This window comes from Chionomys nivalis, chromosome 9 (assembly GCF_950005125.1).
Source record: "Chionomys nivalis chromosome 9, mChiNiv1.1, whole genome shotgun sequence".
Taxonomy (NCBI): domain Eukaryota; kingdom Metazoa; phylum Chordata; class Mammalia; order Rodentia; family Cricetidae; genus Chionomys; species Chionomys nivalis.
In genome coordinates this window covers 17,592,899-17,609,379 of record NC_080094.1, presented here as the reverse complement: position 1 = coordinate 17,609,379, position 16,481 = coordinate 17,592,899, and the positions used below count along the sequence as shown (strand labels likewise).

Here is a 16,481-nt window from a genome sequence, read left to right as displayed (position 1 = left end):
ATTTTTAAAGATGAGTCCATGTCATTTTGGATTCTAATTTCCTCAGACTTATCACAAAAAGCACTAGTTAAATCAAATTCTAACCTTAGGAAAACCTCATATCTGTCTCCTGTTTCTTTTGTTTTGTTTTTGCCTGTGATGTTGCACAAACATTTACACCAGTCAAATAAAATTATTACTTATATAGTTTATTTTTATTAGATTTATATGTATGATATCGGTGTTTTGCCTACATGTATGTATTTTTTTTATTTCTACATGTATGTATTTATAACACATGTTGTACCTGGTGTCCCCAAAGATCAGAAGAGGACATGAAATAATTGGAGTCATGTGAATGGTTGTGAACCTCCATGTGGGTGCTAGGAACTGAACCCAGGTCCTCTTCAAGAGCAGCAGGTGCTCTTAACAACTTGACCATCTTTTAATTCCTCATTTATTTCTTTTAAAAAAATTTTTTAATGATTTATTTAGCTTTATTTTATGTGCGTTGATCTGAAGGTGTCAGATTCCATGAAACTGCATTTTCAGATAGTTATGAGCTGCCATGTGGGTGCTGGGAATTGAACTCAAGTCCTCTGGATGAGCAGTCAGTGCTCTTAACCGTTGAGCCGTCTTTCCAGCCCCCTCATTTATTTCCTAATAATTATGTGCTGGTTACTTTTGGTGAATTTGTAATGAGTAATAGTCATTTGGAAAGAGGAAACCTCAGTTGGGAAATTGAGAAAATGCCTTCATAAAATCTGCCAACAGGCAAGCCTGTGGGACGGGGGTGTATTTTTGATTAATAATGGGTGTTGGCCTGACCTACTGTGGGCCGTGCCATCCCAGGGGTTGTTTAAGAAGGCAGGCTGAGCAAGCCACGTGGAGTAAACCAGTAAGCAGCATTCCTCCATGGCCTTTGCTTGACTTCCTTCATTGAATTTTGATATGGGACATGTAAGCCAAATAAACCATTTCTTCCCCCAGTTTTCTTTGGATCAGTGTTTTATCAATAGAAAACAAACCAGGGACAGAGTAGTAACATTCTTAAGTTCAGTTTTAAAAAACACATTGAAAGAAAAGGACTGGTTTTCTAGCTTCCAAGATGTTACTGGGTTTATAATCTGATCAGTCTTAGTCATTCGTAGTCAGATTTTCTTTAATACTAGGTGTGACATTGAAAAGCACCATGAGACAAAAGGCTGGTTTCCGTCATTCACAGGTTTTGTCCAAATCCAAGCATTCAACTTCTTTGTCTCTTTTTTCCTATTTGGTTGACTATGGATAGTAGTAGTACCTGCCTTGGCAAGCTTTTGGATTTGTTATGAACATGATAGCTCATCATAAACTGTAATATGCTAAATAATTAAGATAATGATGGTGACAGTGTCGATTACCACAAAGCCTAATAGAAGATCATGTGGATAAAATACAGCTTCCAGTTTTTGTAGTGGGATCTAATTTAGTATTTCACTATTGCTACGTCACATTTTTCTGTTACTTCTACCCCTATTGTAGTAAATAATAATCATTGCTTTTAAGATTTCATGATGAAAGCAACCTTTTTGGGTTTTCTTTGAGACAGGGTTTCTGTGTAGCTCTGTAGACTAGGCTGACCTCAAACTCAGAGCTGACTGTCTCTGCCTCCAAGTGTTGGGATTAAAGGTGTGTGACACCATGCCCAGCTCATGGAGAGAGACAATAATTGAAAACTACCACTTAAATAAATAGATCGCAAAAGGAGGAAAGGTGATGACTAGAAAAAGAGGTATTCTTGCTCAGCACAGTGGCACTTGGCTTGGAAGATAATAACAATAGGATCACCAAGTTTCAGGCCAACCTGGGCTTATAACTGTCAAATATATTAAAGGGGCATTCCAGATGGTGAGAAAAGCATGAAAAATATTAGGGGGTGTAGCTCTGTGATAGTGCTTTCCTAAGTTTTATTCCCTAAATTTTATTCCCATAAACAAAGCATAAATAAGACACATTACTACTGGCGCATGTATTTTGTTTTGGAAGGAATGCAATTAGGCTTGAGGCAAACTACCTATTGGAAACTGTTTAAAGAAGTTGGTGCTTGATTTTAAAGGGAGGAAGAAACTACTAGAAGCAGTTGAGAAGGGGACTTTATTTTATAATACAGAAAAGGTTTCTGTTTTGGATCATTCTGTGGCTCGTTATAGAAAGATAGATTACCATTAAATGTTATGACATAAAACCAAAATGGCAAAGATAAGAAACTTAGATGGAGAAGGAGTAGAAGGTTAGAATGATTTGGGCATCTTTGAGTACATCTTCCAGCATGTAAACGAAGAAATAAATAGTTCCTAAATTCCATTTTACTTTGATTTTCTATAATTACACACAGTAATTAATCCTCTCTTGGTCACAGTTTGACTTTCTAAAATTTTCTTTTTTTCTCTTTTTTAATTTTATTATTATTTTATTACTTTAAAAAATACCAATCCAAATTCCCACTTCCTCCCCTGACTTTCTATAATTTTCTTCCGAAAAGAAGTCCAAACTATAATAGAAAATTTCTAATGACAATAGTTCCTAAATTTTGTTTGTTTTGAGATGGTTACCCAGGCTGGCTTCAAACTGAAGAACTTCTTGTTGGGATTACATAGATATGAACCATTCATTCTGCTGATAAGTTTCAAATTGTGTGACTTTCTGAGTATTCTTAGAAAATACAACCTTTATCTCTCTATCCAGTATATCCATGATACATATGTATTCTCATTGTGTTGTTTGTTTGTCTATTTGTTTGTTTGGGGGTTTTATCGAGACAAGGTTTTCTCTGTGTAGCTTTGGAGCCTGTCCTGGAATGCACTTTGTAGACTAGGTTGTCCTCAAACTCCCAGACATTAGCCAGCCTCTGCTTCCTGAGTGCTGGGATTAAAGGTGTGTGCCACCACTGCCCAGCCTTCTCCTTGTGCTTGTCAGTAGTTGTCTGGTTATATGAAGATCATCGGTCAACACATCATAGTTAAAACTTGTATTCAATTTACCTTCATTTTACCTCATGCTTTCAAAATGTGAATATGGGGATGCAGCAATTAGGATTTACCAAAGCAAGCAGTAAAGTGTTTCCTGTAAATGGAAAGGGAAAGTTCTCAAAGAAGAGGGAAAATAATGTGCTGAGAGTTACAGAAAATTGTTATTGTTGATATTAATCCCTAATATACCTAATTTATAGATCAGATTTTATTATAGATATGCTTGTATAAGGACTACCAATCCCCATTCCATTCTATATATAGAGTTGGATATTATCTGTTGTTTTAGACATCTACAAGATCCAAGGCGGGCAGCTGTAGTAATTCAAAAGAGCAGAGTCCTTGTGATTTTTCTTAGTAGTCCAGTGATGGTGGATATTAAGCAGCCACCATGCCTTAGAGCCTTTTGAAAACTAGCTGCTGCTCTGTTTTCCTGGAGACAACTTTGAAGTTACCTGAAATTGTTTTATTTAAAGCATTTAAGCTTTAAATGCTTGCTTTGCTTGAAAAGCCATTAATTTCTTTCCTTCCGTAGCTTGGAAGCCTATTCACTCTGTTGTAGGAGTACCCTAGATTCAGTTGTCTGTGACCTTCAGGACTTGCTCCTTTGCATCAGTGGCTATTCTCACAAGATGAGTAGATTTCTATTAACCCTAATAGCATTTATTTACTTATTTATTTATTTGCTTGCTTGCTTTCTTTGTGAAGTAATAGAATGGTCAAGTTCATAACTCTGAAGCCAGACTGCCTGAGTTTATTTAATTAAGTCCTCATTCTTTCTTATTAAATGATTGTCTCTAGGCAAGTTACTTAAGTTTTCTGTGCTTTAATTTCCAGATCTGTGAAGTGGAGATAGCAGTACTTATCTCAGGGTGTTTGTTTGGTTTCTTTTTGTTTTTTTTTTTTTTTTTTTTTGTTTTTTTCGAGGTGGTTTTTCTGTGAAACAGCCCTGGTTATCCTAAAACTTACTCTGTAGACCACCCTAGTCTTGAACTCAGAAATCTGCCTGCCTCTGCTTCCTGAGTGCTGGGTTTAAAGGTATGCACCACTACCACCAGGCTTGTCTCAGGGGTTTTGTTATAGCAAGATGTGTGTGTATTGTGTGCTACTATTCTTCTATATGCTAAACACTTCATTGTTCATAAAGAACAGATTTTAATGTCTTCCCATAGCCAACATATAGCTTCTCAGAATATCAGACTCCAGGTTTTGCAAAGGTCCATCCCCTTTTAATTTTTCCCTACAAAATTAAATAATTTTCTAATGCAAAAGAGAAATTCCTAATCCTCCTGGCTTTTTACTGCTTGTCTCTCCTCTCACCTTCCTTCTGTCTATATACATGCTTTAAAGATACACTGGTCAATCTTTTGTTTGCTTAACTACTATAAAAGTCACAGACCACACCTCACTGTTACCTCATTTTAAAAATAGCATGCACTGCTTTCTTCCATCATCTTCATCATCATAGGAATTCAACTGATTCGAAGCATAAGACAAGGATAAACATTATAAAAAGAAGTTCTTAAATCTTATCTGTTCATTATTTTTCTCTTTTTAATTATTAATTCTTAGAGAATTTGATTGTGTTCCAATACTCCATCTGCCTTCTCTTCTGCAACGACCTTAAGACTTTAGAGGCGTGGATGCCGTGTGTGTGTGTGTGTGTGTGTGTGTGTGTGTGTGTGTGTGCGTGTGTGCGCGTGTGTGTTCCATTTAGGGCTAGACATACCATGTTTACTTTCTTGAACATGGCTTTGCTTATTCAGCTGGTGTGGTAGAATCGTTTTCACAGACATAAGTACAGAATCCAGGAGTTAATTTTTCACTGAGGCAGATTAATTTTCTAATTACTTTTTTTTTAAAAAAAAGAATTGGGAGCTGCTGGTGGTGGTGTACACCTTAAATCTAGCACTTGTGAAGAAGAGGCAGGCAGATATCTGAGTCTAAGGCCAGGCTGGTCACAAAGCAAGTTATAGGACAACCAGGAGCCAGGACTGTTACACAAAGAAGAACAAAAACAAACAAAAAAGCAAAAGTAAAAAATAAAAAGAATTGGGAAGAGTGGTATAATATGTAAAGGAAGATGGAGCCTGAAGCATTTCTTAATTGGCCATTTATATTTTCATAGGAAGCAATCACAAAGGTCTTATCCTTTCAAGTATTGAAGATTTCTGTTTTAGAAAATATCTACTTGGTGGCAAGATATTAATGACCTTAATATGTCAAATCTTCGATTTTCTATACAACACCAGTCTCCTTTAGGTGATAATTGTGATATCTGTGGCTGGAGAGATGTGTCTGGAGTTGAGTACTTTCTATTCTTCCAGAAGACCCCATTTCAGTTACCAGCTCTCACATATCAGCTCACAGCCTTCTGTAACTCTAGCCCCAGGAGATCCAACTCTTCCTCTGTCTTCCTCAGATACCAAGAGTGTATGTTGTACAGACATACATACAGGCAAAACACCCATGCACAATAAACATGAAAACAAAATAGTATTTAAGTGGAAAGGTGATAACATTGTACTAGCAGGTGCTCTAAACTTATAAATGGAAATAGCAAGTTTAATCCTAGCATCACTTCTCTCTCAACAGGATTGCATTAGTTTTTAAATTACCGCTTCCTCTGTATATAAACTTGTCTAAGAAAATAAAATGTGCCTCTCAGGATTATTAAAAAATTTAGTACAATAAGGGTTATAAAAACAAGTATAGCCATGTGTGGTGCACACCTTTAGTTCCAGCAGAGACTGGCAGATCTCTGTAAGCTTAAGGCCAGCCTAGTCTACACAATGAGTTTCAGGTTAGCCCGGGCTACATAGTGAGACCTTATCTCAAAAGACATGCATTTGTGCATGCAAGTGTATGCGTCCGTGCACACGCACACAGAACATCAAAAACCAAGTACAGTGCATGCTTGGCTAGAGGATAGTGTGGGGAGAAGATATGGTCATTTTTTTTTTTTTTTTTTTTTGGTTTTTCAAGACAGGGTTTCTCTGTGGCTTTGGAGCCTGTCCTGGAACTAGCTCTGTAGACCAGTCTGGTCTCGAACTCACAGAGATCCGCCTGCCTCTGCCTCCCGAGTGCTGGGATTAAAGGCGTGCGCCACCATCGCCCGGCCATGGTCATCATTTAGATGACTGCATTTGTTTCCAGAGTTTGCTTTTATATAAAATTTATGTAGGAGACAAGTGTTTAGACTTTGTTATAGGGTTTCATTTTATTATAGTACTTTTAAAATAGAAGCTAGTAATATCAAAGCTATGCATATTATGTATGATCCAGGTTTTAGGCTCAGCAACATATAAAGGATTAAATTCTTTTTTATATTTATCTATTATGTGTACAGTGTTCTACCTGCATGTATGCCTTCATGCCAGAAGAGGGCAACAGATCTTACTGTAGATGGTTGTGGTTGCTGGGAATTCAGTACTTCTAGAAGAGCAGCCAGTGCCCTTAACCTCTGAGCCATCTCTCCAGCCCCAAGGATTAATTTCTTTACATTGGTTATAGGATAAAATTTTGGTGAAATGTTGCAGTTTAGTAGAAACATACAAGAACACAGTGAGAAGAGTAATAATATTAGTAAAGAAATGTCACTGTGCCATCAGCATTCTCTGCCATTCAGCCTTCATTAGCTGTATAACTCATATAGATAACAGCTAATGAGAGCTGGAGGGGAATGTAAATAAGGAAAGAGTATGTAAACAGGGCATAGTGGGCATTTCTTCTCATCTGTGATAGTACCTGCATTCCTCTTAAACCTGCTTAGAACCCAGATGGCTGTCTTAGCTGTGGCTGCTTTAGTGCATAGAGGTGTCTGTAACAGTAGGTAATCTGACACATCTTCTGTGGCTTGGTTTAATTTAATGCCTTTACTTTTTGTCTTGTTTTTGTCTTTATAGACAAGTATTATCTTTTTAGGAAACAGCTTCAGAGGAGACTTCTTGGCCTCTTGAGATCATTGCCAGTGAAGCCTGCTTTTTCTGCTCTGAGTGAAAATAGTGGCAAATGCTCTGATGAACCTCATAGGCCTGACTGTCCCTATTGGTTGAGCTTTATTAGCACTCCTGCACCTGGAATGAACTCCCACTTCTTGTCATTGAATTTGAGTTCTGTTTTGCTTAGCTATGGAATCCATCAGCTCTTTTCAGTGAGCAAATGACTTAACTGTTAAGCCAGATATATGAAAGAAAATGACCATATTGTTCTTTAGCATGTGGTTTTTGCCGCTAGTCTGTTTCTGTCTAATTTACATTCAAAGGCATTTTTCATAGTCCTGTTGGCATCTGTCAGGAATACTCTGCTTGTATACTTGAGTAGTCAACAATATTTCTTAATAGTTTCATAATTTGATATAACACAAATTCCTCTCTGGTTTAATTATTTAGATTGTATCCATTTTCCCATTTTTCTTGTTTTCTTTTTCCTTTTGGTTACTATGATGAGTACTAAAATAAACATCTTTGCCTGTAACATTTTCATGAGGAAATTTCTAGAAGATAGAACCTATATGACTATGTTTCATCATTTTAATGGCTCTTGGCTTTTAATGTATGATTTTGCTTTCCAAAATAGGAATATTATTTTTACAGTGCTACTGGTATGAACACATGTCTCTTTCAAAGCAAGACTTGGAAGTAATGAACATGGAACTTGTCCTTAATTTCAGATCAGTCTTTTCTTATTTTGAGGAAGAGACGAGCAGGGCTTATAAACTTCATGTGGAAGTAACTTAGTTCTTCATAGTTAAAGCTAGTGGGAAAACGTTGAGTATATTGGGCTATTCACTTATGACATTTTGTCTTGAGTCTGGCATAGTCACGAAATTAGATTGAATTCTCTTAGGTTAGATGTGACTGTTAGAGATAGAACTTTCATTGTATCTTTTGTTGTTAGGAAGTTATAGAAATAACACTAGGCTTGCCATATATTCTGTCACATTTAAAGAATGTCCTGGATTTAATCACTTGCAGAGCTTCCATTATGTAGTGCTGTGGAATTTATCTACCTAATTTAGAAAATTAGGTACCTAATTTAGAAAAGCTTAACTTTTCCCTTCTTTTAATTTTAAATCTGTTTTTCTTTGATAAACTGGCCCCATGTCTGGAATGCCTTCTCTGACATCTCTGGGCTTTTCACTTGTTCGCTGAGACATTCCTCGTACTTCTTCTGCCATGGAGCTGCTTGTTTGCCATGTGGCTCTTTGTGGGCTTCTATTGCAGAACTTGCTGGCATAATTCAACAGCATGACTTTCTGTCTTCCTCTTCTCTGCCTTCCTCTGGCAGGTACCAAGGTTTTCTACTTGTGTGCTTTTAAGCTTCTTTCTGAGTCTGTTTCTAAGTTCTTTTATTAATTGGAGTAAGAACCCAAAAGTAGGGAACCCCCAAATTCCCAGGTAATATGTGGCAACTGTGAGTTCTAAAGAAGCTTCTGTGAAGACAGAAAACAAGTGATTATGTTCAGGACTTTTGCAACCTTATTTCTAAGGGACTTGATTGACTGCTGAGTCAGCAGGTAAAGGGGCACCATCTCTCAAGTCTCATTTGACCTGTGCCATCCTCACAGAGTCATGAATGAAGTAATTTTATGCCATGGAATATTTTCTTTCTCCTAACTAGTTTTCCCTGTGTTCCTAATACAGCAGTGCAGTTGCACACTGGGTACATTTCTTTGTCCCTCTGGTTCATTGTGGGCTCCTGTCCCAGCAACAGCTTGTACCTAGGAGCTGAAGGGAGATCAAAACAAAATCCAGATGATTTCTTTTGGTGTTTTCTGGTTAGTTCACCAAGTGTTAACCAGGTGTTAGACCTCTGATACTGCCAGCAAGTCTTTGAACTTTTTGTCAGGACTATCTATAAGCATTACAAGTTTTGATTGTTTATGTTCTTTAAGTTGATCTTGTGGTCGTAACTCTAGGCTAACCCTTTATGTCTTATTTTTAACAGTGAACATAAAGATTCTGAAAAGAAACATAAAGAGAAAGAGAAAACCAAACATAAGGATGGAAGCTCAGAAAAACATAAAGACAAACATAAAGACAGAGACAAGGAAAAACGAAAGGAGGAAAAGGTATATAACTTTCCTTTAGGGGGAAAACGAGAAGTTAAATTCTACATTTATTTTGATCACTTTAGAAGCTGTTAATGAAAGTACCTTTGTTGTGTATGCCTTTGACATGGGGAGTAGGAAGACTTGACATGTAGGAAGACTTGAGAGCTAGCGGGCAATACTGTAGTTACTGCCTGGCCTACTGCTTCTTTGCAGTGTACTCATTAAACTTCCTACTCCGCCCCAAAGATTTTAGAGTCAACCTGTTCAAACTATGAAAACCAAATTATTTACCAACCAGGTCCTTCACAATACAGTAAACCTTTTATTTTATACTATAGTGAGGATATAGTGTTTCTGGAAACACCATCTTTCTAAAATATTAGGAAAGTTTTGTTTTTAGAAAAAGGCCTCAAGCTTTATTGGGTCTCCTTTTGATAAAGATTGAAGATTCTGGAGTTGGGTATGTACTTGGTTGGTAGAGTGTTTTATTAGCATACAGGAAGACTTTGGTTTGATTTCCAGCACCATCTAAACCAGGTGTATTGGTACATGCCTATAATCCCAGTATTTGGGAGGTAGAGACAGGAGGAGTAGAAATTCAGTGATATTGGGCTACAAAGTGAGTTCAAGGTGATTTCCAGCCTGAAATGTATACCCTGACTCAAAATAAAGGTTGAAGATTCTTAAATGAAAAAACACAGACATGGTGGAATATAGAATGTGGAACAAGACCTCTCCTTGTTCTCTCCTGACTTGTTGTCCCCCCATCTTTCCCTGAGATAGCCAATGTGTTGATTGTTTTGTTCCTTTCCAAAGAGACTGATGGAGCTGAGGGGCATCCATTTGTATTTATATGTCAAGATTTCTGAAAGATTTATTTTTTTCTGACTCATGCATAAAAGAAAATTGAAGGAGATGGGAGAAATAGATAATACTCTGTTAAACCAAAGAGGGCAGGAGATAGACTAGTCTGTTCTCTCTTGATTTTGGTGTTTGTTCTTTTCTCTGCACTGCCAGCAGCAGATTTTGAGTAGCGAATATATTTATTGGGGAAGTGAAATTACTATTATTTTAAGATAAAAAGTTGCTATTTTAGTAAGACCTTTCTCGGTCTGTTTTACCTAGCATTGTCCAAAACCAAATTTGGGAAAAATCAAGGTCTTTAATTGACTCACCTTAGTTTTGCTAGCAAGAAGAGACAGAGACAGTCCAGGATCCAGACACTCTAAAATAGCCTGGCATGGCCTTGGCCTTCCTGAACAGTCAGTCAATCACTGTGATTATCAGCCCAAGACATGTACAATATTGTTCCTATCAACTTTCTGCCTTAGAAATGGGTAGGGACTTATGATGCCTCATTATTCATTCAAGACTTACCATCCATTAAAGGTTATTAGAGGAAAGAGGCATTTTTCTCCAGTGGCCTGGTTACTGGTGATATGCCTGTACTCCTGTAAGCAACCTTAGTGAGACATCCAAAAGGAAAGAAGACAAGACATGGTAATGGAAACAACCGGACTGGGGAGATGAGCCGTGCATAGATCATATACTTGTATAAATGTCATAATGAAACCTGTTTTAAATATAATTAATATATGCTAATAAAAATTTAACACTACGTCCAGTTGATGGTAGTATTCTTCTTGAATAAGAAATTTGTTTTCATATTTAATATTTTCCAAAGCATGTACTCAATTGTTGTGGTTTTTTACCTTGCAGATTAGAGCAGCCGGGGATGCAAAAATAAAGAAGGAGAAGGAAAATGGCTTCTCTAGGTAAGATCTTATGCTATGGTAGCTTATTTTTTTCTGGGTGACTCCACCTGGTGGTGTCTATACTTTTCCAACACATAATTGACCTACCCAACTTGATGGTTCAAAATAAAGTCAGTAGTAGGAGAACTTGACCTAGGCCAGCTTGGGTTTTTACTGTTCTAGTTAGTGAGACTGAACAGCACTAATCCAGAAAGTTTAGAAATAGAGAAGACTGACAGAATAAGATTTTTAAAACTTGAGGTATATGCATGCCACAAAATTTGCCATTTTAGAGTGTATCTAACTTATAGGACTTTACTGTATCCACAATGTAACCTCACTATTCCCCAGTATTTCAAAAGAAACTTCTTGCTAGTAATTATGGAATTTCTTAGTCACTATGACTTACTCCTTAATACTGTAAGGCTTATATATAGAACCTTATTGGACTTAAGAATAAGCATATATTTTGGTAGATGTATATAAATGTATACTAACTACCTGTAGCCAATTTTTACTGTCTGTACTTTTTCTGTTCTTTTTCCTCATTTTCAGTACCCACAAGTAAGCTCCAAAGTTCTTTCTAGATTCAGAAGACCACTTAAAATCACATTATGTATTCTCATGCCTTCCACAGAACAACAGAATGGATTTGTTAGGGATTGTTTGATGTATTTACCTTACTGACTGAGTCAAAGAGTTGAGAGGTTTGCTTCCTTGAGTCTTTGAACTTTCAGTTTTATTTGATAAATAAAGATTTTAAGACTGTGCCATGCATATATCCAGGTAGTTCAGAGAAAGAGAAGCAGATGTCCTCTGCAGGGATGTTTCATAACTGGTTTAAGAATGCAGAAAAGGTCAAGGAAGTAACAAGCTACTCTTGGTATTCTCTTTCTTAGATAAATTGATTGAGATTTGTGATATCTAGTTTCTGTCCAGAGACCATGCAAGACTTCTGTTAAACTAAGATCTCAATAGATTCTTTGGACTCAATTTATTGTCTTGAGTTCATTGACAGATTGTGGGGTGTTAGAAGGGTCAGGAACATGTTCTCATAGGCACTGTCCTCCGATTTACTTTGCTGCAGCCACTTGCAACCCAGTGAGCCTTGTGGAGAATCTAGACGCTTCCCTAAAACTTTTATTTCTGGTAAATTGTTTTAGAACTTCTTGAAGTGTAGCAAACCCTCACCTGCTTTAAAAGTCATCAGTAGGATTTCTATAGTGGCCTTACTAATTTACATCCTCACTAGCGTTTGTTCGTTTGTTTTGTCTTGTTTTGTCTTGTTTTGTTTTTTCTTTTTGTTAGCTGTTCTGACTAGGTTGCTTTTTAATGTTATTTCCCTAATGCCTAAGGATGTTACTTTTTCAAGTATTTATTGCTGGTTGTATTTTGATACTATGTTCACTTACTCATTTATGATGGATGTTTTTTAGTGCTCTTTGTAGATTATTGTCAGATATACAATTGGGACATACTTTCACCTATTGTAAGCTGTCACTTTTCTCTTGATGCTTTGTTTGTATACAGGTGCTTTCTAATTGTGTGCAATTCCATTTGTCAATTCTTGGCAATTACTTCATAAGCTATAAGGGGTTCTTTCCAGAAAGTTGTTGCTTATTCCTGTATCTATTTTGAAAGTGTTTCCCTCAGACAGTTTAGAATTTCAGATACTACACTAAGGCCCTTGATGTGTTTTTAGTTAATTTTTGTTCAGGATAATAGGTAAGTGTCTAGTTTTCTCAGCACCGTTTGCTGAAGAGACTGCCTTTTCTCAATGCTTTTGATGCCCTTGATGAAAAATTAGGTGGTTGTAGCTTTGTTCTGGATCTTTTTATTCTGTGGGTTTACCTGCTTGTTTTATGCTATTTTTGCTACCATGGTCTTTTTTTTTTAATATTTATTTATTGATTATGTATACAATATTGTGTCTGTGTGTATGCCTGCAGACCAGAAGAGGACACCAGACCTCATTACAGATGGTTGTGAGCCACCATGTGGTTGCTGGGAATTGAACTCAGGACCTTTGGAAGAGCAGGCAATGCTCTTAACCTCTGAGCCGTCTCTCCAGCTCCTACCATGGTCTTTAATAGAGTTTGAGATTAGATACTATGCCTCTAGTGTTCTTTCAGCTTAGGACTGCTTTGTCTGTATGATCTTTTATACTAACATAAATTTTATGGTTTTTTTCCTAATTCTGTGAATATCGTCATTGGAATTTAATGGGGATCACATTGACTCTGTAGATAACTTTTTATAATATAGTTAGATTCGCAGTACTAATTTTACCAATGTGCAATCATGGATAATCTTTGCATTTTTTAATGTTGTTTTCACTCTATTTAGAGTCTTAATGCTCATTGTACAGGTTTTTCTTTCACTGCCTTTGTTAGATTTATTTCTACTAGAGTATTTGTTTTTCTTTGCTGACCTGGAACTTGCAATTACAAGTTAGCATAGAATTCACAGAGGTTTTCTTCCTCTTTCATTTCCTCTTGAGTAATGGGATTAAAGACGGGCATCACCATATATCTGTTGTGTGGTTGTTTGTGTGCACAAGCACATAATACATACACATGACATGCTTTACATGACATACCCACGGTACCCATGTGGAGTCCAAGCATAGCTTCTAAGAATCAGTTCTCTATCCACCATGTGGGTTCCAGGTGATAATGAACTCATTATCAGGATAAATAGCAAAGCACCTTCATCCACTGATACATCTTGACGATCTTAGTTGTGTTTTTGTTTAGTTTTGGGTTTGGGTTTTGTTTGTTTGTTTGTTTGTTTGTGAGACAGGGTTTCTCTCTGTAGAACAGCCTAGCCTCCAACTCAGAGATTCACCTGTTTCTGCCTCCAAGTGCTAGGATTAAAGTACTTGTGCTACCATTACCTGGCTTGTTTGTTTTAAAGCTATTATTAGAATAGGGACCCACCTCCTCCAGTTTACATCTTGGCAAGTTCATTATTGGTATATAAAAAAAAAACTACTGATTTTTGTGTTATTTTTGACAGTGTTTATCAGATCAAAGAGTTTCCTGGTGGAGTCTTAATGATCTTTTAATAATGCTTTGGTTTAGCCGGGCGGTGGTGGCACACGCCTTTAATCCCAGCACTCGGGAGGCAGAGGCAGGTGGATCTCTGTGAGTTCGAGACCAGCCTGGTCTACAAGAGCTAGTTCCAGGACAGGCTCCAAAACCACAGAGAAACCCTGTCTCGAAAAAAAATAATAATAATAATGCTTTGGTTTCTTTTTTTCATTTTTGTGTCCCTTTCTTTCTCTTGCCTTACTCTTGGTTCTGATTATAGGGGAAATGTTTTCAGTTTTTCTCCATGTAATATAATATAGACTTTAAGTTTGTCATTATATCTCCTTTTTATGTTGAGGTATGTACTTTATATTCTTGTTTTCTTTAGAGCTTTTATCAGGAAGTGCTGTTGAACTTTATCAAATGCCTTTTATGCATCATTGATCATGTGATTTCTGTCCCCCCGAAGTCTGTATATATGCTGTAACTGCATTTATTGACTTGTAGGTGTTGAACTATTCTTCCATTAGTCGTGTATCATCTTAAGTGTTTTCTTGAATTTGGCTTGCAAATATTTGAGAATTTTTCATCTATATTCGTCCGAGAAATTGATTTATAATTTTATTTTCTTATTTGGTTTTGATATCTTAGTAATGGTGTTTACTTTTTCTTTTTTGATCAGCTTGAAGAGTATTGGTGTTACATCTTTAAAGAGCTGGTAGATTTGGCAGTGAATTTATCTAATCGTGGGCAGTTTAGTGGAAGACTCCTGCTACAGTTTCTTTCTTGTTATATATAGATCTGTTTAACTTGTTTATAGCTTCTTCATTTAATTTTGGTAAGAAACATATGTCTAGGAATTTAATGTTATACTTTGTGTGAAGCAGGGTTCAAGACAGGTTCTCACTAGTATCCGTGACGACTGTGGACCAGGCTGGCCTCTAACTCAGAGATTCACCTTCCTCTGCCTCCTGAGTGCTGGGATTAAAGGCATGTGCTACCATGCCGAGCCTTTTTTTTTTAAATTAGTTTTTAAAGATTTCATTACATGCATATGATGCTCTATCTGCATGCACACCTACAGGCCAGAAGAGGGCATCAGATTCCATTATAGATGGTTGCGAGCCACTATGTGGTTGTTGGAAACTGAACTCATGACCCCCTACAAGGGCTGCCAGTTCTCTTAACAACTGAGCCATATCACCAGCCCAATGCTCAGCTTTTATCTGTTGTTTTGTTAGGATTTACTTTAATTTTATTTGTATGGGCATTTTGTCTGCCTACTTGACTGCTGCTCACAGAGTTGAAGGTATCAGATCCTCTGGACCTGGAGTTAATATGCTGCCGGCCATGTTTGGAATTGAATCTGGGTACTCTGGAAGAATAGCCAGTGATTTTAACTGATCAACCATTTCTCCAATCATAATTAAAGATTGTGGGTGTGTGTACATGTGTGCATGCCATGTGTGTTTGTGCCAGTGGAGGCCATAAGAGGGTGGTGTTTTCCCTATAATTCAATTGGGGCATTTGTGAGTCATCTGATAAAATTGCTATGAATCAAACTCCAATCCCCTGAAAGAACGGCATGTGCTCCTAACCACTGAGTGCTCCCTCCAGACCTTGTAGTTATCTACTTTTTTCCAACTTATTTTATTTACTTAATTTATTTATTCATTCCAGCCTCCAAATTATGTTCTTTCTTATCGTGGCTCTTGTCTTTTATCATTTAACACAGGCAATTTCTGATCTGCTATCCTAAAATCTGTGTCCTCTTTATTTTCAAAGGGCAGAGTTTTAGCAAAAGATTCTAGGCATGTTTTGTGTGAAGTAACAAACCTAACCAGCAAGTTGGAACAGTGGAAAATTTGACTTAATGAGAATAACTTTACTTTATTCTGGTACTTATTTAATTCCTAGCTTTTTGTTGTAATTTTGTATAACTGGTCATTTTTCTGTGCTACTTATAAAATATGTATGCCATTGCCACAGCATGATTTTAACATACCATGCTTAGGCAAGTAGGTTTTATTTCTTTCCTTGGAGAGACTTTATTTAATTTTGGGTTGTTAAAACAGTTAGGGTCATTTGTGGGACATGGATCACATACATAGTTGATCCTTCATGTAAGTTAAGAAAACAATTAAATTTATTCCTCTGATGATTTGAGACCTACTGACAAAGGCAGCTAAAGTGTAGTGAGAAAAGAAAATGTTTATTTGGAGTAAAGTCCTTTATCTGTTTATCTATAATATGAAGACAGTATTATTACCTAAGTAAGGTTTTTATAAGCTTATAATGGAATACAAAAGTGATTGTTGAAAATAGGTGTGTACTTTATCCTTTCCTTGGTAAGATGAAGTATGCCTATAGTCTTGATTAGGGTTAGTATTGCTTTGATAAGACACCATGACCAAATGCAACTTGAAGAAGAAATGATATATTTGAATTATGCCTGCTCATCACTGAAGGAAGTCAGGACAAGAACTTAAGCTGGGCAGGAACCTGGAGGCAGGAGCTGATGCAGAGGCCATGGAGGGGTGCTGCTTACTGGCTTGCTCAATACGACTTCCTCAACCTGCTTTCTTAAAGAGCCTAATACTGCCAGCCCAGTGTAAAGCCACCCACAATGGGCTGGGCCGTCCCACATTAGTCA

General features: G+C 37.0%; 1 protein-coding gene across 1 annotated transcript in view; it reads left to right on the top strand.

The window, feature by feature from the left end:
- Top1 (DNA topoisomerase I) overlaps positions 1–16,481 on the top strand; it is an 88,388-nt gene that overhangs the window by 26,292 nt on the left and 45,615 nt on the right. Inside the window, exons 4-5 of the mRNA XM_057780594.1 lie at positions 8,937–9,060; positions 10,762–10,817. Coding sequence (XP_057636577.1) covers positions 8,937–9,060; positions 10,762–10,817 — 180 coding nt within the window. The remainder of the gene's footprint in view (positions 1–8,936; positions 9,061–10,761; positions 10,818–16,481) is intronic.